Source organism: Parasteatoda tepidariorum, chromosome 4 (genome assembly GCF_982258835.1).
Source record: "Parasteatoda tepidariorum strain Cologne lab strain chromosome 4, Ptep-v5.0, whole genome shotgun sequence".
Classification (NCBI taxonomy): Eukaryota; Metazoa; Arthropoda; class Arachnida; order Araneae; family Theridiidae; genus Parasteatoda; species Parasteatoda tepidariorum.
The window spans coordinates 47,612,080-47,639,479 of record NC_141758.1 but is presented as its reverse complement, the minus strand read 5'-3'; the positions used below and the strand labels follow the sequence as shown (position 1 = coordinate 47,639,479).

Genomic DNA, 27,400 nt, shown 5'->3' with positions numbered 1-27,400 from the left:
ATAGGCTTACTTTGCTAACATAAACAAATGCCATGTTTCAACAGCCAATCAGATACACATATCCAACTGTGTGCTCCAAAAATTTCCAGAATTGATAATAGCAAGTTTCCAAGAGAATTTCTAGTTTTAATTGCTTCCAAAGAGAGTACCTTTCCAAACTGATGGAGCAATCTTTCATGAAAATTAACTTGCTTAAAAAATAAATAAGCAGAGACACACTAATTTGTGTGTTTAAATATATCAAAACACTTTTCAGGACAAAAGCGGCACTTTATTTTATTCTATGGAGACAGTAAAATTTTTAAAAAAATTGTTTGAAAATAACAAAAAAATTAAATGACTTGTATTTAATAAAAGATTCCTCATCTTCTCATAAGAAAATATTTATTTCTAGATTTTTTCAATACACATAAAAATGTTATTTATTTTGAGAACATAAAAGAAAACAAAAAATAAGATTTAGAAAGAAAAAAGAAACATTTGTTTATGGATTTTGTGTGCATCATTAGTCTAAGTAAACAAACAAGAAAAAATTAAATGCTCATTGCAAAATTCAACTATATACAAGCCATATAACATCTTCATGTAGCAGACAATTTAACACTGTTGATATATTAAACTCTAAAACCTTGCTTACTTTTAAGCAAATTATTATTTTAAAACATTTCCAACTAAATTTCTTGCTTCAACTTCCTAACATTTGATATTTTATGTGTACAACTTATAGGATAAATTGGTGCAACAGTCAGGTTTTAAGATCACTCTTCATTGACCGAACATCTTCACAGAAACTTTAACTTTAAAACAATTCACAACTAAATCTCTTGCTCCAACTTCTTTATATCCGATAATATTTTACGTGTATAACTTACAGGATCAATTGGTGAAACAGTCACTACAGTTGTTTTTAGACGACTTTCTTCATTGAATGTCTCCATTTTAGTGCGAAGCTTGAAGACATAGGATTTGAAATTTGCCTCAGTAAGAACTTCATTAAATTTTTCTTCATCATTTTCTTTGAATGATCCTAATTCTTGGGCTGAAACACCCAAAATAGCTTCTGCAGATTCTTGGAAACAAGTTACCCATGTATTTTCAGTAAAATCTGCAACACTCAAGGACAACAGGAGACGCCATTGAAACTCACTGTATTCTCGATTACATTTTTCACATCTGTAGACACCATTATTCATATCAACAACTTTTTTATTACATTCTTGTGAAGGACAAGCCATATATAAACAATTTTCCTTCCTCAACATTACTATGGTAGCTTTATTTATATAATAATCAGGTTTGTCACCCATGCCAAGTTGTTCACTCGCAGTTTGGGCAAATGTTTTCCAATCTCCGCCCATACTACCCGATGGTCCTTTACCAGATATCGACTGAACCTCCATATTGGCTCCTTCTCTTTCAAACCAGCCTTTTAAAATGTGAGCTTCCTTTATATCTGGATTTATTTGCATAGAACTACTCATGCTTACAGATAATGTTCTGCCATTGAATTCTGATACTCTAGCACCTTTGACTGCTATAACAGGATTTGAGGTTCCATCAAACTTTTCAGCATCACTTCCCCACAAAGTTAAACTAACCTCCTTATTACTACGATCAACAAGCTTGACCTCTCTTTTCACCAATTCCTTTCCTTGCTTTGAAATAAGAGTAGTAGCATCTGTGCAGCTTTTACAAACGCCAATCACGTCAATATTCGTATCTTTTTCTACTTGCTCGATCTCGGCGATGGGCACAAAATCGAATCGAAGTGACGGAATGGAAGTGGATTCTTCACAAGGCATGACTGTAGTGTCATTGTTAAAAGTTAACTCATATTCATTTTTGAGAGATGAGTACCTTTTATCAGCGGTTTTTAGCTGAGCTTTAGATAAGTAATACACTTTGCCAACTTCAATCAAATCATAATATTTACCAGCAGCATCATTGAAGGCAGTTGCTTTAATTTCCCCACTTTCATCGAGCAAATTCATAGAAAACAGTTTTCCTTCACCACGTGCATTACTATAAGTACGCAAGGGTGTTTTGTTAGTGACTCGAACTTTAATAGTCCATTTATTTTGATATGGTGTTAAACTTGAAATTGGGTGAACAGCAGTGCCATTAACCATTGAAGTTTCAGACACATTATGCTGTGGTTCCTTTGCATAAGATGGCTTAGCACTCCCATTTGTTGCAGCAGCTCCAGTAGAAGGAGCTGGTTGGGCTGCATTTGCAGCAGTTGCATTTACAGGATTTCCTATTTTTTCATTGACTTCATGGCTGGGACACAATACTGTCAAATTTAATAAGATGATAACTTTACGATCAGGTTGAACCTGATTACACACACATTTATCAACTCTAACAACCGTAAATTTCTCTAACTCTTTGTTGGTAACCATGTGGTTCAGTTGAGTGCCGAGCATTGCAAATGGACACCCAATAACTCCATCTGAAATAAGTAAACGATAACGATCATTACCAGTTCCTGGGATTTTTTTGCAACCAAGTATTTGTAGAACAGCATTTGGCACATCTTCTCCCTGCAATATTCTGTCTATAGCTCCAGATGTCAGTTGGGGAGCCATTACTATCTAAAAGTCAAAAAACAAAAATCACAAAATTTGAAAAATAAATAAATAAAAAACACTTTACCAGCTTTCATTCTCTAAAAGTATTTTTATTGTTAAGCAATATTTATTAAAAAAATTATAAAACACTGACTTATTCTTAGGAAGCCATGGACTGTAATTCCAGGCAATAGCGCAGTTTGTGCGATCGAGAATCATAGAAATTATGGCAGTCCAGGATAAATTTTTAATGTAAATAAATAAAAAAATTGATGCAAAATTTTTGATTGCAAAATAAAAATTTTGCTTTACAAATAAGTTATTACTATTTCTATATACTTTGATTTCTATTATTTTTAATACTTGTGCTAATTTAATTAAGAATTGTATAAAAATAAAAATTTATTTTTCCTGTTAAAGAAAATAAACTTTACTTTCTAAAAAATTATTGTAACTAAGGGGGGAGAAAACAGTTTTGAATATTATAAAGGCACTAACTTTTCTGCACCCTTGGTGCCATAGAGCGAGTGATTTAAAACATAACTCACAATGCTACTTAATGAAAAAAAATAATAAAAACAAGGCTTTGCTACATTACTCATTAAATTGATAAAACAATATACATTTATCTTTATATTATGGACTTACATTTATTCTCACTTCAGTTCAATTACATAACAAAATTAAAACAAGGCACAACAACTCATATTAATTTCAAAAGTAACTTTTAACGTTAATCTAAACATCTTAATCAGTCAAAAATCGACATTATTCTGCAGTCTAAAAAAATATAACTCTAGCTTAAATTTTAGTAATATTTTCTTCTAAATTTTGAATACTCAAGAAACTGGATTCTCTACTTAAAAAAAAATAAAAATAAAATAAAAATTGACTAACCAAGTAGAAGAAAAAGATTATTCTAAATATGATAAATTCTATTTAGTAATATACTAGCTTATGAAAAGAAACAAAAACGGTTGTGGTTTTCAGAAAATAAAAATTGTAGATTGCTGTTCTTAATATAACAATAAAAAAAATTTAATTCTATAATAACCTCTGAACATCAACTCAAGAGCTACCAATTTATAAATGTTAAATGAAGAAATATAAATCCATATTGATAAAATAAGGAAAATTAACACAATAAAATAAAGTATGCAAAATAAAAATAACAGGGCAATTGTAATTAAAGAGCTCTGTGCTTATAAACTAAAAAAGAATTTTTACCATTAAAGTTATGTCACACAGAATTAAAATTTATAAATGTGGCAATTTGTTAACATTTTTCTGTATATTTATTTGGTAAGTATTATTTAACGTAAGTACCTAATATTTGGATCCTGATGTAATTTTCTAAATAAATCAATAATTAAAATTACGGTATCTTAAATGGGATTTACAAAAAGATAAATAAAATTTATGCTCATAATTTTTATTTTTAAATCAGCAATTAAACAATCAGCGAGCAGTTATACAATACAAACTCCAATTTGATACAAATATTTAACACAAATTTGATATTCATGATTTAACAATTTTGTTACAGACAATGTGATTTAAAAAAGTCAATGTTTATGCTACTTCGCAAATGTTATATTTGAAGTTATGATAGTTACTATTTGACATGGCAGTTAAAACCAACAAACGCAAAAAGCTAAATACCTGCGTAATAAAATAAGACGTAACAGAACTCAAATTATAACTTTTTCTTTACGAAAACAAAAACACACACAAGATGAAGGTATTTTATTTCAGAATAATAACTTTCTGGTGATTTTAAATGAGGGAGAAAACAGAACTCAAACGAAGCAATGTTTATATAAACAAACTTTTAAACTAACAAAAACACATCAGAAAAGACGTATTTAATAATACTTACATGAATTAATTATATTTGAAATCGAGAAAATAATTCCTACAACATTAAATTGTGTATATATTTTTGTCTAAAGTAAGACAATAATGTCTGATGCCTGTTTTAGCGCGCAATATTTTTTTAATACCTTTTTTTTTAGAAAAATTGTTGCCACTTATGTAATGCGTATATTATTTTCGATCTTTAAATCCCTTTGGAATTTCATCTTCAACTCGATGATCCGAAAAAAATTATATAATGTATTTAGGTGTTTGAAAAGTGAATAAATACATTTAAAAACTCAAAAAACTCACACAATCCGTTCAACCAGCAGCTTTATTGCGAACGAGAGCGTCTACTGCTTAGCTCGTTCTCACAAAAATATATTTGTAACTTTGACAACAGAAAAATAACCTGCCTGCAACCGCAATTTCTGTGATACGTGTTAAACAAAAACTGAATTTTTTCTTCTGCTGGATTTGAATTCTTTAAAAGGAATTAAAAATTGGATCAATTCTTAAAGTATCATAATGTCTGCTATCATAGAAAAGTTTAAAAGTCTTCCTGTTCATATGGTAAAAGTATTATGACTTTGGGGAAAAAATGTTAACTTGATTTCTATCTAAATATGTTTGTTTATACATGTCAATTATGTCTACCGGTTTGAAAATTCTTCAAGTTTATATATATTGTATGTTGCTTTAAATAAGGTTGTTCCAATGAAATTGATAAAATCATTCTGTTTTAATTTGGTATAAATGCTAAATTTTCCGGCATATTTTGACAAAATATGTTGCCTCTACATGAAAGCCATTTTAACTCTAATTTATAAAACTTTTGCATGCGAGCTCAATTTTATCTTATAAAAAACTGGGATATTTCCGTATCGTGATCTGTCGTGCTAACTACAGTCGCCAAGGCGCCAAATAGATTTTAAACTTGCCAATTTTTTTAAAAAAAATATGTAGCTGTTTGCCCAGGGTGGTTTCGAGTTAGTCCCTTTCTGTGATGTATTTTTAGTTCCTTGCAGGCACACTTTCCAAGACTCGGCGATTATTCTGCCGCAGATCACAGTACAGAAATCTCCCCTAAAAAGTAACTTTGGGAAATTTCTTTATTGTGCTAAATTGGTCTTTGTGGTTTGGCTACAACTAGCAGTGGCATGCAAGAAACTAAAGAAGTGCATTGAAAGAAATTTTAAAATTTAAAAGGAAGACGCCAAGCTTTTGTGACTTCCAGCAGGCAGTAAGTCGTGAGAAACTAAAAAAGAGTCTCAGAAGGAAATCCATTTGAAGGGTGTAACTCAGTAGATGCAAGACATATCGTGATCTATGGTAGAATAATCGCCAAGTCTTGGCAACTTTCGGGATGCGGCCCATAAGAAACTAAAAAGACATCGCAAGAAGGGACCAACTCGAAGGGTATAACTCTATGCCACCCCCAGAGAAACCTCTACATGATTTTATTTAAAATGTTCTACTTAAAAGGAATTTGCCCCTTTGTTGGTTGTAGTTGGCGTGGCAGATTACGATATATGGAAATATTCCCGAACTATTGCATTGTAAGTAACAAAACATAAAAATATTCTTTTTTAACTGAGTTTCTAAAATGCATAAATCTTTTATCTTTACAATTGTCTTTTTGATTACTGAAACATATTTTGGCTAATTTGAAAAAAGCTTAACATGATGATGATCATATCCATGTAACTGTGTTTTTTTATTATTATTAATATTTCCGTATCGTGATATGCCACGCTAACTACAATCGCCAGGGTGCCTGATAGATTTAAAGCGTGCAAATTTTTTTAAAAAAAAACATGTAGAATTTTGCCCAGGGGTGGCTTCGAGTTATACCTTTTGAATTAGTCCCTTTCTGTGAATTTTTTTTTTTTTTTTTAGCTTCTCTAGGGCCACTACTCGGAAGTTTCCAAGACTTGGTGATTATTCTGCCACAGATCACGATATGGCAACTTCCCCAAAGCAGAGACACAAGTTGTCTAAACTGCAAAGGCTAATAAACTTTTAGGCTAATAAACTAATAGGGCTTAAAAACCCCTTCCTTCTTGTTCCTGTGAAAATGACGGGGTGAGTTTTTGCCCCCTATTTCTCGCTCCCGTGACATTGACGGGCTGGAGTGTTCAGTAGTAACGTGGCAATAAGAATAAAACTAATTCATTTCTTTTTTATTTCTCATTTTACACACCAGATAGCAGTACCTGGATATTTTTTAAGGTAATTGTAGATAATTAGTTTATTTTAAACTAGATTTCAGCACTCTTCAAATACGTAATACAAAAGCCAAAAAAATAGTAACTTTTATGTCCGTTTTCTTTTAAGTTAACCGATCGTTAAGGGATGAAAACATGGTTTAGAAAAATAAATTAGCTCATCAAAACACAAGTCTATATTACTTAATATTTTTTCCTTTAAAAATAATCCAAGAGTGCCACTCTAAACCCCTTTTTATGAAATTTTCTTTCAATATTTTTTAGTTTTGAATATAAGTGTAAATTAAATCTTCCAAAAAAATTTTAAAAGTAATTAATTAGTGATAATTATTCAAAAGCAGGTTTTAGTTAACTATATTTTTAGTAAAGTAGTTGTTGTTAGCTAAAAAATTATTTATAGTTTTTCCAACCACCGATGGAATATAAAACCACCTCTGACTAACTTGTACTATTTTGTTTTTATAATTTTTGCTAACTGAAAATTCCTTGAGAATTGTAGTTGGCACAAACAGATATTGATACAAAAATAACTCCACTTAGAAAAATGTTTTTCTCAAGGCTAAAACATTTTTTAATCTTAAGCTTAAGCAACTTCACTTCATTATAAAACTTTTTAACTAGCGTTTAACAAGCACATAAGGCACCAACCTTTAAAGAATTGACCAGCATAAAACAAATTAAAATGTTAAAGTGTATCACAAAGTTAATTTAAATCTAACAGACTGCTAACAGTTAATTTAAATCCAGTTGCTAATCAAAAAGCTGATGCAGTATGTGGAAAGATTTTTGAATAGATATCTACAGCAGCTGTAACTCATAGCCACCTTCGGGCAAACTCCAACATATTTTTTTTCTTGCAATGTTTAAAAACTCTTTGGCCTCTTGATGATTATACTTAACACAAACAGATGCTGATACATGAATATCCCCAAGTATGTTATTTGGGAGCAGCTTGAGCCCTTTAGCGTGATTATTTCCAACATTTTTTCCCTTTATTTGGTTTGCTTGATTGGATTGAAAATTATTATTCTTGTGTGTTTTTTTGTTACTCACACAAGGCTAATTTTAAAAATCACTTATATCACATTGATCTAAGTCATACTGCATAAAAATATTTAATGTTTTTTTTTCTTTTTTAAAGGATTTTGATGGTCAAAAGAAGGCTGAGCGAATTTTTCAAACAATAATTCTTTTGTTTGCTGTAAGTATTAGTTTTATTTAGCTTTTAGGATATCTTTTTAATTTTCTATTTAATTATGAATACTTGCAGTTGTAAGCGCAATAATAAACTTTTTATTAAAAAGTGATTCCATGTTTGTTTCTAGAAAAACTACATATTTTCCTGTATAACTAATTAATGCATATTGTATTATATATTGAAGTACAAGCTATTAAATTGAGTGAATGTTATTTTTTTTTAGTATAAATGAATTTTTTATACTTATGTTTTTATACAGTTCATAAATTCAATATTATTACTTCCATTTATTTTTAAATATTTAGTGTTAAATATTATATCTAATTTTTAAGAGTTATTAATCTTGTTATTATTTATTAGTTATAACAACAAGATATACTGCAACAGCCACAAGCTAAAGCACTTACTATATCATTGGTACTTTCAGCATTATACAGTGTACTTTGTGTTGCAGATTAGGCCAGCTAGAACTATCAACTCATTTTTTTTCATCTATTATTTCTACTATTTTTCAATTATCGTAGCAGAACAGAAAATTTCGGTTACAAATTTTAGTTGTGCAACACATTAGCAACCGTGACCTCAGACAGTGTATTCTTATTCAAGAGACATACTTTATTTCTTGTTGTTTAAAGAATAGTGTTTACAAATTGATTAATGTGTAAAAGCAAATAGTGTTAAATTTCTAGTAATTTGTAACACTTTTGAATTAACCCTTTCGCGCCGACTGTCACATATACATGCCAGCAAGAAACACACTTATTTCCCGACCGACACACCAGTGTGCCAAAGTGTTTTCTCGTTCACCCCCGGCCATCACTCATTTACGCCAATGTCGTGAAACATTTTAAAAAATAAAATTTCTACCAGAAGATGGCATTGTATGTCCATATGGTTTCAGATACATGTAGATTTGACCTTCTACTCAAAATGATAGTAGTATGACTCACATACACGTGGTTTTTAGGGGGAAGGAGTGGAGGAGAAAGAAATGTTTTATGACAGCTCTTTGAATTCGCACTAGGTATTTGTTTACAGTAAGCAGAGGAGGTTGATTTTTTTTCGCTACAGCGTTGGGTATTTCGATTTGCGGTCCAGTTTTTAGTGCAATGTTAGTGTTTTCAAACTTTTTCATACGAAAAAAGAATTTTAAGTCATATACTTAGTTTTCAGATATATAATGTTAAAAGTTATTGAATGGTAAGTACGTGATGAAAATAAAATGTTTAAAATATATATTTAAACAAGAAATAACTTAAGTAAATAAAGTATCTATAGAAATATATATGAAGCATATGCCATTTAAATACTCTACAGAACATTATTAAACTATGCGTGGATATTTCGGTAATTTCATGGATTTAGGCTTAACAGCAAAAAACCCTTTGGCCCTGGAGAGACACTCGCGAGAGAGACTGCCGGCCTCAGCGATAAGCACGCGTTTGCACTTCCCGTTGCAAAAGGGTTACGTGTTGTCAGACTGGCAACGCTATGCTGAAAGAAATGTTTTTGTAAACACTAAAAATTTTAATTTCTGTTTTCAGCATTTTAAATTTTTTCCTCAATTATTATTGAAATATAATTTATTAAAACAATTCATTTTAGTAGTTAAATTTTTTTTTTAAATATTTCAATTTCTAAAAGGTACTGTACTGTGTTTATTTTTTTCACAAACATGTCGTGCATGTAACATTCTAATGAAAGGAATGTTTTTGTTTACAGTTTTCTGGCTTAATGGTTGGCTACTCTTTTCAACAATTTTCATACACAGTTTATATTCTTGGAGCTGGATTTCTTTTATCAAGTTTAGTAAGTATTCTATAAAAACATATTAATATGTCACAGCTGCCTTTTCTATTTTTTAAAGTGGTAACAAAACTTATACTTATTGATTAAGTTTTAGGGTTTATACATTTGATCTAAAATGATTTTATATGTTGTTGTTGCTAATTCCCATCTGGTCTGACGGGGTCAGACCAGATCAATGAATCCGTTGATATTGAGAAAATCCGAAACCAGAATGGGAGAGGAATGAATATCGTTCCAGTCCAGCCCTAAACAGATCAAGATGTGCTCAGGTGATGCCTGGTTTTGTTGGCATTTAGGGCAAAGAAAAAAGATCTTTTGATTTGCAGAAAATGTGAGACTTTTCAGGTGTCCACTGGCCAGTCGGGATAGGCAGGTGTTGGTTTGCCTGTCACCAGGGAGAGATTGAGAGAGTCTTGGACAACAGAAGCTGCATACCCCCTCCCATGAATCAGTTGATTTTATATGTAAAAGAATTAAGCATGTATAGAAATGCATGATTTTCATGTGATGGCGTGTTTAAGCAACATTACCACTTGAAAAAATCATTGTAGGGAAGAGTATGATAAGAATATGGCTGGTATGATATGTACAGTGCACAAAAGAATTAAACACCTTGTATAACTTATGATCTGATGATCAGATTTTCATATACCTGGACTAAAATTTATTGGTTCTCGGGGTTGACCTCGAATAAACTTATTAATTAGCGTAGACAATCAAATTATAAATTCAGAAACAAAAGCATACTTTACTCAGAAATGCAGCCAAAATATGGTCCTAAATGCATGGTCAGGACAGCGATTGAAAGTTAGACCCCTTAATGTTAATTTTACCTTTTTGTATATTTTGCTATATATTGAGAATTTTTCCAGCAAATTCAAAAAATTTTTGACACATTTATATTATATTTGAGATCACCTTGTGAATAATTAAGATGGAATTCTAGTACATGAAAATCTGATTAATGTATCAAAAGTAATTAAAGGTGTTCCTGTTTTTTTTTTTTTTTTTAACTGTACAATAATTTAGTGTTAAAATTCTGCTTTTTTTTTTTTTCTTTTTTAAGAAAAAAAACTATTTTTTCTGCTTCATCTCAGATTTGGTTACAAAAAATATTTTTTCCCAGCAAAAAGACTAGAACCGATATTAAAAAAGACATTTTTTGTTTCTAATTTATAAAAGGATATTACAGTAAATCTTAATCTGTAATATCCTTTTATAAATTAGAAACAAAATCTGTAATATCTTAATCTGTTAATCTTTATCTCATAACCATTTTGAATTAAATTAAAACATATGAGTGAATATTCCTTGCACTTTAGTAGATTTAGTAGCACTTTTAGAACAGATTCTATACGGTCATCAATATAATATTGATGCTATTTAAAGTTGCGTGAATATTAATCCCCGTTTCCTATTTTTAAATTACGTAAAAACAAATAATTATAGATATTACCTTACTAAAAGCTTCATTCCCTTCGAAAATACTCAAAATTTCTCTATTTCTTCTCATTCTCTCTTGGCAAGTCTTGAAAATAGGCGCCTATTTTTGAAGCACTTGTAGCATGTCGACTGTTATTTACTTTTAAAATATTTTTGAAGGTAATTTAACCAGGTAATATCTTACCACTTCAGTTTCATGGGATTATTTATTTAAAATATTTATAGGGTTTTGTGAATGTCAAAGTAGAGTTACTCTAGCTCATTTAATGATAATACTTATCAATTTTTAATAATTTTATGCATAATTTAATGTTTGTACTCTTAGAATATAAATAATAGAGCACTTCTGATTATCTAACAGTTTTAGTTTTCTGGTATATCTTTGGTCAAAATTCAAATTCAACTGTATCTGAATTTATGAAGTATCAGTACTAAACACAATTCCTTAATTAAAGAAAATAAATTAATTAATTCATAACTGTCACCTGCTGCTTTTTATGCTGCAATATCGGTATTTTAGAACTACTTACAAAGTATGAACCATTAGTAATTCAAGGATGCAAAAGTTACTGTAAGTATTCACCCACATTCTTAATTTTCTTTAAAAAAGTAATAATCCAAAATTCAAGTATTTTAACTCTTGCTGCACTTTTTTCTACAATATTATTATTGTCTAATTTAAATTTTTCATACTTTCTAAAGTTATTTTTTTTTTCTGAAAATATTTTTGTTCAAGAACTTAAACTAAACCTGTGGGTGAAAATGTCTCGGAATAGAATATTTCCCGGAAAAAATCTGTCTGCTAATATACTGATGAATTAAATCTTTTTTTTTTCCAGCTTAATTAGTTTTAATTTTGGAATTAAGTGAATTTAAATTTGGAATTTTTTAAATTGAGTGTGTATCTTGTCAGTGTTGGTTAAAAATTGTTTTCTCCATTCAAAATGATTATAGCTTTTATCAGCAACAAAACTAGGTTAATAATAGAGAAATATTTTTCATAACTTAAGAATTTTTAACTGAAAGTGGTACAAGTTTTGAATTATACTACACAATGTAATAAGAAAAGGAAAAGACCAAAGATTGCTTGATATAGAGGTATTAAAGAAGATCTGTGGTGGTAAGATTCTTTTCTGAAAATTGGAAATTCACTGAAAATAAATGCACTTATAAAATGAACTGAAAAAAAATTTACTAAAAAAAAGGTTTGCTTACTTTGATAATTTTAGATAGCTTTGATAATTTTGTTTCCAAAAAATCCTTTTATAATGATGTTTTTTAATTTCTAGTTGACTCTTCCTCCTTGGCCAATGTTTCGTCAAAAACCATTAAATTGGCAGAAAAGCAGAGATGAACCAATTGAAAGCTCTAAATCTAAGAAGAAGAAATAAATACTTTTTTTGTGTGTGTGTCTTCTCGTGCATACTTTTTGAGTTTTGTATATAATGAAAATTTGGTCATTTTTCTTTACAATCAAAAACATTTTTAAAATAAAAATAAATAATTTTGACTTGATAATTTTTTTTATTTCATCTTTCTGAGTGATTGAAGTAAATTTTGTCATTAATTTGTTTGGACTAAATAACATACCTGCCACGTCTCCTGTTTTTTTAACAAAGACTCCTGTATTTTACGACTATCTCCTGTTTACCTGTATATTCACAAATTTCTCTGTATCTGTTGAAGAAGTTTTTTAAAAAAAATTAGTATTAAAATATCCACTGATGGCAAAAATGCTTCTCTTATTCCTCAACAGATGATGCTATTGCCAGTACTGCAGTAAGTTGGATGTGAATTATTTAAGTCGAGCCAAGATGGCTTAGGGGATAGAGCGTTTGCCTTCCAATGAGGTGAACCTAGGTTCAAATCCCATGACTGGCCGATACTAATTCCGCATCCAGCTTGCACCGACCACAGCGCTGAAAGTAAAATATCCTCAGTGGTAGATGGATCATAAGTTAGAGTCGCCTTGTCGTCAGACTAACCGTAAGTGGTTTTCCCCTCCATGTTACTCAAATGCTGGTTATTTCCATAAAAAAAAGTCTTCCATGAAGGCAAATTTCTCCCACTACTTGCTCCAGGAGTTCCCTTGTCTTCTGGATTGGGTTAAAAAATACAAGGCTACAGAGTTGAACATCAGTAGTCGTAAACTCAAAGTTGGATCGTTTAGTAAAATCTCCATTATTTTATTTCTCCAATGTTGGCATGTATGAAATTAGTCGTTAGAGCTACAAGTTAATTTTAAATTTATGGCAAATGAATTGCATTTTAAAAATGTAGGCTATGTTTTTTGAAGTAGAGGTAAAACATTTTCAAAAATAAGGTGCATTTAAATTAACACCACATGCAAAAATTTCATTAGGAACTTTCTGCAGATAACGGATAAAATTTTATGGATGGGTGATCTTGAAAGCTAAGGGTGGTGGCGCTAGTGGTAAAATTGCTCTTTCAAGACTTCCGGGTTACTGCTTCCGATATATTTTTACGCCGCAGATTGAAGGAACGCGCCATCATATTATTGCATCATATCTTTTGCAGTATTTCACATGTACCGAGTTCTTTCTTTCAGCCTTTAAACTTCAGCATTATCATATTAATATTATAATCATTAGAATATTTTCTAATTAGGCTAACTTAAAAAGATATTTTTAAAGATATTTTATTCAAATGTAGCCAAATAAGGGATAAAATACAAAACATGGCACACCTTAAGAATTATTCACAGTGAGATATTTACTTTCCAAATTTTTTTTTTGGCCTTTCGACCTCTGAGAATCAATACATTTCTGAAAGCTCTTATGAATGGTACAATTATGTTTAGATTTGAACCCAAATTACAATGACAAAACTGCATAGAATATTTGGCTTGTTCACACATCGCCTCGTAGACATAACATAAGCGGAGGAATACACCGGAAATTTTCTAAATTTCTTCCGGTTTAAGGACGCTTGTTATTGTTTACATTTGACCACCCATCCATATCATATGTTAGAGAATTCTAAAAAAATTTTAAATAAACATTTTATATATTCTATAATATTTTTTGTGATCAAAACAATTATTATATTTTTAATGTATTTTTTAAAGATAATTATGAATAAAGATTTGAAAATAAGTTGTATTAAAAAAATGGTAAGTCATTTTTTTGAACTGCAAGTGCAATATTTCATTGAAAAGCACATATGAACTATTCTTTACGAATTTCACGTGAATAATATTTAGAACTATCTATCACTGTCACTTTATATCTTTAGTCTCATAATTGACATGGAACTAAGGAAATTCTGTGAATTACAAAATTTCAAAATAATGCAAAATTTTGTGATATCATAGAAAAAAAATTATTTTTACAATTTTAGGGTGACTCTTAACAAATATTGCGTATTTTGATAGTTATTTTTTACTTTATGTTTCTTGCCGGGATACTGCTATTTATATTACTTAAGTCGATCCTACATGTAATTGGTTTGTCCGGTAGGGATAGTTGAGGATCCCTGGGGGAGCCATCAAGCTTATATATTTCATTCTTCGTCAACTCATAATTCTAATAAATAATTCTTAAGCAAAAATAAATTATTTGTAACATTAAGGGGACTGCTCAAACCTTATGATAAATCAAGCATAATGTGGGATGTTATTCTATTAAATGAATAGGAGAATATTTTAAAACCTCGTCTTAAAAAGAGTTTTATTTCCGTGCATCTCGGTAGACAGGAAGACAAAATGGGAATGGCAAGAAGAAACATAATTGGTTGTGTGAACGAAATGCGTACTTATCTGAGGTAACTAAGGAGTGATGTATGTTTTATTGCTAAATATTTTGAAATGGGCGGAAGGCTATAAACATGGAACATTGGAACTACATATCTTCTCGCGCGTTGACAAAAATACATCAAGTCCGCCAGGTGCGCAATTTAAATGTTACTTACTTCAGTCGTGATGACCTAAGAAAACTCAATAACATTCTGAGGAACTCTTTCCTGATACTTGGAATCTTTGTTTGCCAAGTCCTGGTATATGAAGCCATTCAATTTGGCTAAGGCTCGATAGCTATTCCCTCTACGAACACTGGTTCAGCGGAGCAAACAGAATTCTAAGAATGTACCTAACAGTTAAGAATCTCAAAAAGTTCTCTAGAAAATTTGATATTCATTCATTACATAATATAAGGGTGCCGTCTTCCCCAGCAAATGATTCTGGACGAGTGTTTGTGATCGTTTGAAGTTTAAATAATCAACGGATTTCCCCACCATAATCTATTAATACATACGAATGCGTATTTCACCCTCTCAGAAAATGTTCTTCTGTCCATGATGATTCCTATCGCTTGTTTAAGCGAGGTTGAGAATGTTCATCATTACAATCGATAAATAACATTCCACAGTTGAAGCGAAGGAATACGCAATCATGATTCAACATGAAAAACACTCCAGCATCTATTTCAATACCACCATATTCTAAGGGTCAGTACTCAGGGTCCGATTATGAGAAGCTGATTTCAGATTAAAAAACTTGTAGAGCTTACATTTTGATTAAAAATTTCACAAGCTTTCATACGTCATTTTGAGTAAAAATTAGACTATTGTATCAGTTTAATGAATCAGCAAGGCACAACCTTAAATAAAGTGAAAAATTAAACTCTTTTAAATATTAGTGTGTGAGGTCACATGAAATTTGGGGTTCCTGGGCAAGTGTAACTCCTGATCCTATAATCAGGATCTGTCAATACTGTGTTAAGAAGGTCTTTTAAAATTACGATATAGTGTTGGATGGATGGTGTGTGAATATGTCTCCTGGGATGTGACGTATGAATGTTGTTTCCGGATCATCCTCAGTAATGTTTCCCAGACCGCCGTCAATAGCCCATTGAGCAGCTCTTGTGCGACGTGAATAAAAAAGTACAAAGTACTTCCTCATCGTGCCATAAGGGTGCAGTAAAACAGACTGTGAAGTTGTTTACAGTAGCAGTTTTATGAGTGTGCTTCTGTGATGCTTAAGATGGCATTATTAGGCCAATATTACTTTCCCTACAAGCTCTATCGCAGTTTTAATCAAAATCCCAATTTGTGACTATTTTGCCAGAGAATAGTGATTTAATTTAACTAAAACTGTAGATTTTACAATTAGTTTTATTCCTTTTTGAGATAGTGGAGCAACCCTAGGTGGTTGCATTTACATACTGTGGGTCCTGAATCGTTAGACTAGCATTATTGACCAAGTGAGAGAAGTACCGAATTTGAGCTCCGTGTCAATTTCCACAGGAAGCATATCTATTCCCTCAAAGACATTTTACTTGAATTTTATGGACTAAAAGTAAGTTTTTAATGGAAAAGGCATTTTTTAAACCTAGTTATTTGACCGTTACAACCCAGATAAAATAATTTTTAATCAAAATTTCAAGCCAATACTTCATACAAAAGATAGCTTCGAAAAAAAAAACATTTATCTGTACTATCCAGGTGGATAACGTTTATAATATATAACAGTATAACGTTTTGCTATGAAATAAAAAGTTGAAAAAAAAAGAGGCCCCCCTGTTGAGCATTGTAATTTAGAGCTTTAACTGATTATGAAATCATCAATTTTCCTAATATTTTTATTGCAATTTCTGATTATTATAAAATCTCACGTTTAAGTAATTGTTTTCTACAAGAACATAAAAAATTCCCACTCGGGCATACATTTTTGTTGGCCAAGTTTGAATATCATTCAGGGATACCAATTAGCCATTGTTTTCAAAGCAACCAAAATTATATTTAAAAAAATATATCAAGGAAGTGGAATAACTTACGACAACAAAATAAAAAGTTTTTTTTAATTTGTTTTTACTTTATATTTTCTTTTTAAAAAAGAATAGTTTTTTAAAATATCTTTATTTTGAAATGTGTTTCCATCATTCAGGGGCCCCCATGATCGCTGAGGCACAAGAGCAACGCCCTGGCCTATTTCAATACCACCATATTCTAAGGATCAGTACTCCGGGTCCAATTATGAGAAGCTGAGGCCCTGGGCAAATACTGATTAAAGGATCCTAACATTTTCAGATTAAAAAAATCGTAGAGCTTACATTTTGATTAAAAATTTGGGGTTCCTGGGCAAGTGCAACTCCTGATCCAGTGTTTTCATCATAGAAAAAAATGGGTGAGAATTTCTCACTCTTTCTCAAAAACTGGGTGAGATTTCAAAAAGTTAAGTGAGATTTCTAAAAACTAAAAAAACACAGAAACTCTTGAAAAAAAAATTTCTTTAATTATAATACATTTTTAACGTCTTCTATTTCTTAAAGCATTGAATATTTTTGGTGCATCGTCATAGAAGATTTTGCCTTGACAAGGTATTTGTCCATCTTACGTAGTTAAGTGTATAAAAAATTTTAACGTCTTAACATGAAGAAACCTTACCTTCGGTAAACACGTGGTTGCAGGGAAATGTGTTCTGAAAGGGGTTCCGTGGTTGTGTTCCGTTGTTCGAAAAGGTTCTGAACAATACTGGTAAATAGGGAAGATAGATAACGGGCGCAGATGTTGAAAATAATGAAAGATCCAGGAAGAAAAGTGAAACGGATCTTATTCTAAATGGCGTAATTCGAAACTTTTTCCAAAATGCGAGAAATTCGCGAATTTTGAAATTGATTTATAGAAAGCGCGAATTTCTCGCAGTAATAATTTTTTAATGCGAGAAAAGAAAAAAATATGCGAGATTCTCGCGTTGTAGTGAAAACACTGAGATCCTATAATCAGGATCTGTCAATACTGTGTTAAGAAGGTCTTTTAAAATTACGATATATTGTTGGATGGATGGTGTATGAATATGTCTCCTGGGATGTGACGTATGAATGTTTCCCAGACGGCCGTCAATAGCCCATTGAGCAGCTCTTGTGCGACGTGAATAAAAAAGTACAAAGTACTTCCTCATCGTGCCACAAGGGTGCAGTAAAACAGACTGTGAAGTTGTGGTCCGCATCGCAGCGACCACAGTGCTGACGTTAAATATCGTCAGTGGTAGACGGATCATGGGTTAGAGTCTGCCGTCAGACTAACCGTGGGAGGTTTTCTTCTCGATGTAACGCAAATGAGGGTTAGTTCAATCTATGAGCCCTCCAGTAAGGCAAAATTTCTCCCAATACTTGATTCTGGAGCCATATTTTCTGGATTGGGGTCAAAACTACAAGGCTACGGAGTTGAACATTGGTAGTTGCAAAGAAAAACACAAATATTATAGAATTAAAAAAATATCTGATAATGAAATTTTTTGCAACAATTAAAGTTTGTAAATTACCATTCATTTAGATGATATACATAAAAAATGATAAATCTATAAAATTATTGCCACCTTGTCAAAATTTTTAAGTGTAAAATAAGACTAACGGCTGCTAATTTCAATACCTTTATGACAACTATAGTGAGGCAAAAATAAAACTGAACAGAAAAATATTAAGCGGGGAATAAAAAGAGTACTGTTGCTTCAGGATAACAGTTATTTACTGTTGAGCAAATTCTACAGGAACACAAATGGTATGGATTCAAATCCTGGTCATTAGCAACAGATGCATAATACCAACCAGTAGAGAAATTCTTATTTGTGTAAGGAAATAAATAAAACAAAGAAATTAAAAGCAAGTGAAACATTTTTATTTAGAAGCTGTTGACATTATTTAGTCATATCAGTTATGTATAGTAATTTACATATTGTACAAAAATTATATTAGATTAAAATTTCATTATTATGATTACTTTCATTAGATAATGATTATTCTCTCCAATCAGAAAGCAATCAGTAGTTTTGCTGCCATTTACAAGTTTATTTACAATGTCTACACAACTTGTATCAAAGTTAACACTTTGATCAAAGGGTCATACAATTAGACTTTTAATGTCATCTGTCTATGAAGTGTCCATACAATTATTTTTATTGTATAAATTTAATAGATTTAAAGGAAAACAGTTTTCCATTGGCAGTGACACTTTTAGCGACCTTTTATTATTATTGAATACTGTACAATGATATTTTATATCACAAGATGATGGCTGGTTAATTTAAATTTGTTAAATATATATTTATATATCACATAATTTTTTTTTTTGTCGACCGAAATTGTTTTTCTCCTTCAGCTTTAACGAAGATGAAACACTTGCAGCACCAGAGCAAACAAACGAGTTTTAATTCCCTTCAATGTGATCGATTTCTCCAACATTCACTCGGTCGGGATTTGATTGAACGGTGAAGCCGAGCATTGAGCTGTCCAGCTTTTGCATCCTGTTCTTCTTTTTCTTTGCTCTACTTTTGGCATTGGAATTGCCATCACAGTCGTTAGAAGTTTGTACAGGAGTTTTATTTACAGTGGGCGTGATGGCAGGTGCTGGTCCCCAAAGAGTATTTTCCTAAAAAGTAGAAAAAATTCAAATTGTCAATTTTGGTGAATAATTAATGAAATTTTTTTTTTTAATTGTATGCAAAGGGTGACTATTCTCCAGGCAAACACAAATTCATTGAGATTCATGGAGTAACCCTTACAAAAATTTAAGGTGTTTTTGAGGTATCAAGGTTGATTTAATGTCTATTTTAAGTTGACTTCAAAAAGAACGTTAAAAGATCAACCTATCAAAGTGCTTTAAGTTGTTTTATTCACACTTGAGGTTGGTAGAAACCTACTTTAGAGCAATCAGATTAGAGAGGTTATTTTTGAGGTATATAAGCTATTTTTTTTTGTACTTCAATCAAATAAGTACATTTGAGGATGATTTTATAAAGTGTAAATGAGGCTATTTTTGGAGCAAAACATAATCTCATTTTTTCTTAACATCTGTCAACCTCAAAAACATCTTACTTTTTTGTAAGAGAAAATTCTAATAGTAATTTAAATAGATATATATGCATAGCATTAAGAATTAATTAATAAATGCACAATTTATTCTTTAAATTTGTAATAAATTTCAATCTAAAATTGTTCACATTATTTCACACTTAAGAATTAAAAATTTTTGATCTATAAACTCATCATTAATTTTATTAAAGCTTTAAATGTGAAGTAATTTACAAAAATGATTTTATAATCTTTAAGTTTCATAAAATTAGACTCAATAAAAAAATGCATGTTTAATAAAAATACATATAAAATTATTAGTTAGAAATATTTAATAAAATAAAATAAATGAAAGTTTTTATAAGATTAAATGAGTTTAAGAATAAGTGTAAGTCAATAAGGATAAGTTTTTATAAGGATCAAAAAACAAAATTTTAATTTTCAACAAAATTTTAATGTTTTAAAATAGATTGAAACACAGTCATGTTAAGTGATCATTACACAGCAAAATACTCTAAGAAATTCCGGAACTGATAATTAATTTTCTTGAGAATCTTCTAGGTTTGTCTGTTTACAGGGATAATAGGCACTTTATATGCAAGTCAAAGTTCAGTTAAAATTTTTTCTAAAATTCTTGTGCTCAAAATGGATAGAATTTTAATTCAGATAGATTTTTTACATGCTTTCATAGTTTGTAATTATACTTGTTTATATTTTTAAAATTGTACTGGGAAACAAATATTTAAGAAAAATAGAAATTTTATTTTTCATACATGCTATGCAAAAAGCAAAACTGAATTAAAAAATAAATAACACACATTTGACTTTGCTATAATTATTTTTTAAAATGCCGACCTGGTGACTGACTGCGGAACCGCTGGTTGCGGGTTCGAATCCTGCTCAGGGCATGGATGTTTCTTTCTCTCTGTGTTCTATGTCCTTTCTCCTTTGTGTGATTGCGTGAATGTGACCCGGGTTTGTGGTTGTGTGACGTGGGAGACACTGCTCCACTGCCGTGGCTTCGCCACAGGTGCCCACTGGGTAACGAGAAGAGAGTAGCAGTTCTGTGGTCAATGGGACAACCCCCAAGTGCCCGCCATTAAAAAAATTAAAAAAAAAAAAAAAATTATTTCCAAATTCTCAATAATGAGTCGTACTACAAACTATTGGGAAAAGCTGCATGATACTCTGCTGCAAACTTATATTTTCCTTTTTATTTTTATGAAGGATAGAGGTTTTGTTGACAAATCACAATGCTAAGTGATTTTTAAATCGCTGATTTGGACAATTGTCTATTGATCATAAACTGCAGCACAAATATTGGGTAGCTAAATAGAAAAATTGTCAATGACATATCTTGTGTCACATGATTTTCAATCATCAATTTAACAGTTTTAAAGAATCATGATGTTTTGAAAATGCTCAATATTCTCTAAGACTTCCCATATCCAATTCATAAATGATCATTTTGGTTGTCAATAACTATGAAAGAATTATGTTTACGCATGTTCTGCCATAAATTTAAATCAAATATCTAGTAATTAAAATGCTAGAAGTAGTCCTTTATAATAACTGAAGCACTTAATAGTAGCATATCAAAACTGATTTATATCAGTAAATAATTTTATCAATAATATATCAATATTATTTATATCAATAATAAATTTAAACTAAATATACTTATCAAATAAATAAAATGCAAGAAATAGTCATTTATATAACTGAAGCAATTAATAGTAGCACATAAAAACTTATTTGGTAAAAAAAAAAAAAAAAACCCAGCTAATTTTACAATATTAGCTGTTGTATTTCAATTAAAAATATATATATATATATTTAATATTCGAATTAATTAAAAAATTTGAAGTAACATTTATAAGGAATTAATTTCCAACAAAAATATATCATCGAATCTAAATAAAAAATACTTCACCTCAGTTGGAGCTTGCTTTGTTTGGTTACGATATTTACTTCGCTTTTCAATAAACTGTTTGGCAAATTCTCTTGGTTCCTTGCCTTCTCCAAGATAAGATTTTACATAATCATAAACCTAAATATAAATAGCAAGAGTCCGGTTTAAATCAGGAATTATAAACATATGCCAACATTAACTTAACTTTTTCAACAAATAGATCAAATAAACTATTATTTATCAATTGTGTTTAAGGTAATACAACATTAAAAATTACAATTTATGCAATACATAATTAACATATGAGGCTGAAGTTGTGAATAACGAACTTTTCAATGGATTTTCTTTTACACCAAAGGTAAAATTTAGGTCTTGTCTTATTATTAAGTTCTTGTCAAGGTCAAAATAGTTTCTTTTTTTGTCAAAATAAAAATTAATGCATAAAAAAAGTATGAAATTGCACAGATCTTACTATTATTTATCAAATTAATCTTATCTTATTACTTATAAAAATAATATGCGAAATAAATGAACGTGACCCACTTATGTATATAGATATTTAAAGACAAGGCATGGAATTTAGGTTTTAAAGGTGTTTGCAAAACAAAAATTTTTACTTGCCACTATTTGAGGACTCCCACTCAATTTCAGAAAAAACATTCCCTGACATTTCCAGGTATATAAGGTAAATTTCGAGGAAAATCCAGACCATATTTTATCCATACCTTGCAATTTTTCATTAGAAAATATTGGTTTTGTGAAAAGTTGTAATATCAAAATTAGATTTCATGGGCAAAAAAATATTGAATGAGGATAGAAACATATCAGTTTGACTAAAATGTGAAATTTTTATAACAAATAATTATAATAGATAGAATTGTTTAACTCTAATTTCAATAACTGATTACTTTTACTAACAATTCTAAGACTTGTTATTTTCCAGATATAATATAAGAATTTTCAAGGTTTTTGTAAAAAATCACAACTTTTCCTGACTATTCCCTGCTTTTTAGAATTAAAATAAAATACCAAGACAATTCCCCTGATACATGGAAACCCTGTATTTTCATGAAGAATCTGAAGATTTTTAAAATTTTGATAAATTTAGCTTAAAGAACTTTTTGTGGCCAAAAGCAATAAAATAATGTAGAAGCTGTAAACTTTTAAATATCATGAAATATTATGAACTGGAGCTAATTTAAGGAAATTTGTTGAACACTCTTAAAATTCTCCACCAGAGTCCATATTAGTGAGGAAAACATAAACTTAAATTCTGCCCACTTTGCTAACACAGCATTCACTTGTTTATTAACCTTCCGTTAGTCGCGCACTTGTTTCCGACATGGTTAATCGCGTTGCACCTATGAGGTGTTTCTGATTTTTTGAAAGCCAAATGAAATTTAGTCTAGTTTAAATAGTTAATTGTTACCAATTTAAGACTCTTTAGAGAGATAAATATCAAAAAACTTATTTAGCGAGGTACCGAAGATAAATTTTTCTTTCTCCCGCGTCGGATCTCTTCCTCCATCACAAGATGTTCAACCAATTGACGCAAGAAGGTTCTGCGGTTTTTTACTCCGTAACCATTTTCTGTGTATATATCTTGACCATTTATACCTGCTACGTTGAGAAGGACAGAAAATGAGATAAAATATATGTGTTTAATTCATAAAAATATTATATCCATAATACTTGCGTCAATGGTCGCGCTGCACCAGAGGGGTGATTTGAGCGGTTCCAACTCTCCATCGACATGTTCGAAGGTCGGTTTTACACGGACATTTGAGTAATCCAAAGTTAGGAAGATAACATTAGGCTCGACCCCCGGAAAAATCTATTGACGGCAAAGGAGGTGGAAGTGCAGTAGGGATGCACCTGTGAGGTGCGCGCGACTAACGGCAGGTTAAAGATAATTAGATTTAAATACAAAAAAAGTTTCTTTATATATTCTATCCCAACTTCAAGAGTTTCTTTGGGTAAAAACACACAGATGTCAGCCCTTTTGTGATGTGTGTATTTGCACATGTTAATATCCCTCTTAAAGTCTGATGCTCTTGCTGCCCATTTTTAATATTTGTCTGCAACAAACTTTCAGGAAAATACAGTAGTTTGATTTAAACAAAATATTTTTCAAGGCACCACTTATAAACCAATCCTAAATATTTGATTGTCAATGACAAGTAGAAATTTTGGGCCATGTTTAAGTAATAACCTTCACAATTCCATTTAAATGTGTAATTGCATTATAATATAACACCCCTGTTCATCTTTTTTATTAAATTCTGTGTGTGCTTAATTAATCTAATTGTATAAAGAACAATTTGTCAAAGATTTCAAGTTTTTACTTATGTTTTAGGTTTTATAATTATCTGAATAAAAATATTACTTTAGTTTTCCAGACTATTCAGATCAATAAAATAATACACACAGTAACAAAATACATTAGCTAAAATTCTCATTAAAGTAATTAAGGCACTTGAAAAAAATCACTTAAACATAGTAAATAAGTTTTTATTAAGAATAAATAATTTCTTTAAAAAAATTCTTAAATTGATGCATCAATAAAAATGACACGGAGCAAGTGTGTTAAAAAATTAACAATTTTAAAGGAAAAAAAAAAAAAAAAAAAAAAACAACTTTTGATTAAAAATTTTTATTTTTTCAGACTAGCAAAAATGCTTTTATCATTCTTTTTTTAAAATTTTTAGCAAGATTAAAAATAAGCGATAATCTTCACCAAGTTATTTTACTTTAACATGAATTTTTTAAACTGAAAGAAAAGCTGAAGTTTTAAAAAAAAAATGTAGAAAACAAGTTGCTTATTTTCTTATATCTAAATCCTATTCACTTAGAGGAAGAGAAGAAAAAGGTAGATTTAACTTATCATTTGAGTGAACCAGGCTCTTGACTTAATAACTGTGTTCTTGTGGGAGAAAAAATAGTTGTGTTAAGCAATCATTATACCAAGTTTTTTTCCTCAACTTCATTAGTTAAATATTAATATTTTTTTTTTTTTTTACATTCTTAGGAACATAACATATTCTAGCTACAAATAATACATACACTAACTAAACAATACATACGTACCTCATATGGAGATTCTATATCTTTCAAAAATGCAACAAAAGTGGGAACTAAAAAGTAAAAAATAAAAATATGACTTAAAATTCATTACTATACTGACTATCAACCAAGCACAAGAATGAATGATATTTACCATCAACAGAAGAGGGCATAGACGAAAGAGCATCTGTGCACCACTTGGTAAACTCATCGGTGGGCTTGTGGTGAGATCCAAATAATCTTGTCACAGCATCCTAAATAGAAAATATTCCAATTATTAATCAAAATTCCTACAAGGCACTATTAAAGAGAATAATTTAAAAAAAAATTAGTTTTAACCTCTTCTTTTTTGGCTCGGACATTTTTACTTTTATTATTTACAGTGGCAGGTTGCCCACGATTTGCTAAAGCAGGAAAGGCACTGGTTTCACTGGAAAGAAAGAAAATAAAAATAGAATGCTAATACCGTAGTCGATCAAAAATGTAATACAATATTTGTAACTCAATAGTATAATTAAAAAAATGCATTTAAAAGTTTTAGTATCTAGTTACATCAAGTGTGAAACAAACCAAACTAAATATTAAGAACTTTATTAGTTAAAGCTAAAATCTTTTGCAATAAGTATGCACACACCTTACATTAAAAGAGCCACTAATCCCTGATATTTCCAGAGTAAAATTAAAATATTTTGCAAATTGTCAAGACTAAAACTAGCATAAAAATTTACACATATACATTAAGAATTTATACCTAAATACTGAAGAAAATATCGAAATTAAAATTTTTATTCTTTTACATTAAAATTGTTCATTGAGCCAAGGCTAGTATATTCATGGTATTGAACAAAAGCTTTTTTTTATGACTGTACCAAAAATTTTCATTATCTTATTACTTCATAGATAGTCTGGTTTTGAAAAAAATGCAGTTGAAATGAATATAACAAACAATGTAGCTAATTGCTAAAATTAAAAAAAAAAAAAAAATTCAGAGTTAAGGGAAAATTTCCCTGAGAATAGGTTGACCCTGTTTCAAGGGTGAACCCCCACCTAGTTCATGTATAAACTAATAGGCACATACTTAAAAATTACAATTATATTTTTACACCTGTTTCATTAAAGAATTTTTGTTAAATAATCTTTACATATAAATTTATATTGAGATACTTGAAGTGATTTATTTAATGAATGATCCCAAGAAAATAAAGCGGAAAGATATCTTTGATTATATAAACATCATTAGCGTCGAAATGATAGAAGTGGAAAAAGTTAGAATTTGAGCATGAAAACATAAGCAATTATTCCCAAGATTTGCCAGATATGAATGAGAAAATGAAACAGATTTGAATTATTAAAAGCTGGTAACGATAAAATGGAAAATAAAGGAGATATGATAGTGTTTGAAAATGAAGCCTGCTCTAAATAGTCTCTCTCAGGTTACCTCGGTTTTCCTAGTTTCCTTTTATAACTGTATTTATTTTTCATCTCTTGTTTTCAATTTCAAATTTTTTGGTTCATATCTATTTTGTTTACTTCGTTCATGCCTGAAGAGTTTTCAGAAAGGGAAGTTATTTTTAAACAATCATGTATGCGGACTTTTTCCACTTATATAATATAATGCTTTAAAGTAAATGAAATTTTTACATTATCAAGCAAAGTGGCTTATTGTTCAGAAATTCAAATAAATACAGTGAATTCGCGATAACTCGAATCTGATGGGACTGACGAAAAACTTCGACCTATCGGAAGTTCGACTTACCGTTAGTTTAGGTTTTGGACTTTCAAAATATGTCGGATTATTTAATTAATGCTTATTAATTACAAATCTTCTAAATGCTTACAATATTTAAGATCATTTTTCTGACAAGCCATTTACGATAAGACTGTTTAAGCACTTTATGATACCCTGGTCCATCGGCTGCAACTTTGCTGTTGTGTTTGACGGGAGAAACTGCAAGTTTACTGCTTTCAAATTAGGTAGATCACTATGCGCTGTGCATTTATCCATAAAGAGAATCACTTTTCTTTTTTTAGCGAAGAATTTCCGACCCAATTTTCTTACATAGTCTTCAAATAAAACTGATGTCATCCAAAACTTTTTGTTAGACTTGTAATCCAAAGGATAAGTTTTTACATTCTTGAAACATCGGGGATTTCGCTTTTTTTCCGATAACAAGTAAGGGCAATTTCTCTGTCCCAGACGCATTTCCTCCAACTAGGACAGTCAAACGTTCCTTGCTCATTTTACCCCCTGAGCAGTTTTCATCCTTAAACATCATAGTCTTATTTTGAAGACATTTAAAAAATAAACCCATTTCATCAATATTGAAAACATCATTTTAACTGTATCCTTGAAGTAAATTTGGTAACGTTTCATTTAATCACTGTTCACATACTTCAAGAGGGACAGCTTTAGCTTCTCTATGAAGAATGCGAAAGACATTGTGCGTGTTTTGCAAAGGAAGGGGCAAGATATCAGCTCCTGGGTTTTTCTCTTGCTTTAAAAGATCCAAAAAAAA

The 27,400-nt window shown here is 30.3% G+C and overlaps 3 protein-coding genes and 1 long non-coding RNA gene across 9 annotated transcripts in view; 1 reads left to right on the top strand and 3 right to left on the bottom strand.

Moving 5' to 3' along the window:
- Window positions 1–367: 367 nt before the first annotated feature.
- LOC107449115 (replication protein A 70 kDa DNA-binding subunit) lies at window positions 368–12,458 on the bottom strand. 4 transcript variants are annotated; one of them, XM_043046164.2, is made up of 2 exons: window positions 12,321–12,458; window positions 368–2,594 (listed from the first exon to the last, which is right to left on the bottom strand). In XM_043046164.2, the coding sequence occupies exon 2, from the start codon at window positions 2,586–2,588 to the stop codon at window positions 816–818; it is 1,773 nt and encodes a 590-aa protein (XP_042902098.1). In that variant the 5' UTR covers window positions 2,589–2,594; window positions 12,321–12,458; the 3' UTR covers window positions 368–815. The 4 variants fall into 4 exon arrangements, with proteins under 4 accessions (XP_042902098.1, XP_015920041.1, XP_071038337.1 ...); XM_016064555.3 differs by lacking the exon at window positions 12,321–12,458 and adding an exon at window positions 4,450–4,810; XM_071182236.1 differs by lacking the exon at window positions 12,321–12,458 and adding an exon at window positions 4,740–4,805.
- Spase12 (Signal peptidase complex subunit Spase12) lies at window positions 4,804–12,623 on the top strand. The gene is made up of 4 exons (XM_016064572.5): window positions 4,804–5,000; window positions 7,797–7,856; window positions 9,576–9,662; window positions 12,395–12,623. The coding sequence occupies exons 1-4, from the start codon at window positions 4,956–4,958 to the stop codon at window positions 12,494–12,496; spliced, it is 294 nt and encodes a 97-aa protein (XP_015920058.1). The 5' UTR covers window positions 4,804–4,955; the 3' UTR covers window positions 12,497–12,623.
- A 2,144-nt stretch (window positions 12,624–14,767) lies between these two features.
- LOC147810945 (uncharacterized) lies at window positions 14,768–17,190 on the bottom strand. Its single transcript, XR_015433042.1, has 2 exons — window positions 17,106–17,190; window positions 14,768–15,598 (listed from the first exon to the last, which is right to left on the bottom strand). It is a non-coding gene; the product is annotated as an uncharacterized LOC147810945 (long non-coding RNA).
- Window positions 17,191–18,715: 1,525 nt separating this feature from the next.
- Gyf (GIGYF family protein Gyf) overlaps window positions 18,716–27,400 on the bottom strand; it is a 50,640-nt gene continuing 41,955 nt past the window's right edge. For all 3 annotated transcript variants that reach the window (XM_087161036.1, XM_087161035.1, XM_087161037.1), the window contains 5 exons: window positions 25,224–25,314; window positions 25,039–25,138; window positions 24,909–24,955; window positions 21,843–21,959; window positions 18,716–19,487 (listed from right to left, as the gene is read on the bottom strand). In XM_087161036.1, coding sequence (XP_087017162.1) covers window positions 19,266–19,487; window positions 21,843–21,959; window positions 24,909–24,955; window positions 25,039–25,138; window positions 25,224–25,314 — 577 coding nt within the window. In that variant the 3' untranslated portion in view covers window positions 18,716–19,265. The remainder of the gene's footprint in view (window positions 19,488–21,842; window positions 21,960–24,908; window positions 24,956–25,038; window positions 25,139–25,223; window positions 25,315–27,400) is intronic.

Excerpts from the sequence above, each read along its gene's own strand:
- Spase12 (XM_016064572.5), top strand. The coding sequence starts at position 4,956 with ATGTCTGCTATCATAGAAAAGTTTAAAAGTCTTCCTGTTCATATG. Across the intron at positions 5,001-7,796 it reads AAAGTCTTCCTGTTCATATG|GATTTTGATGGTCAAAAGAA; the intron begins GTAAAAGTATTA and ends TCTTTTTTAAAG. Across the intron at positions 9,663-12,394 it reads GATTTCTTTTATCAAGTTTA|TTGACTCTTCCTCCTTGGCC; the intron begins GTAAGTATTCTA and ends TTTAATTTCTAG.
- LOC107449115 (XM_043046164.2), bottom strand. The coding sequence starts at position 2,588 with ATGGCTCCCCAACTGACATCTGGAGCTATAGACAGAATATTGCAGGGA.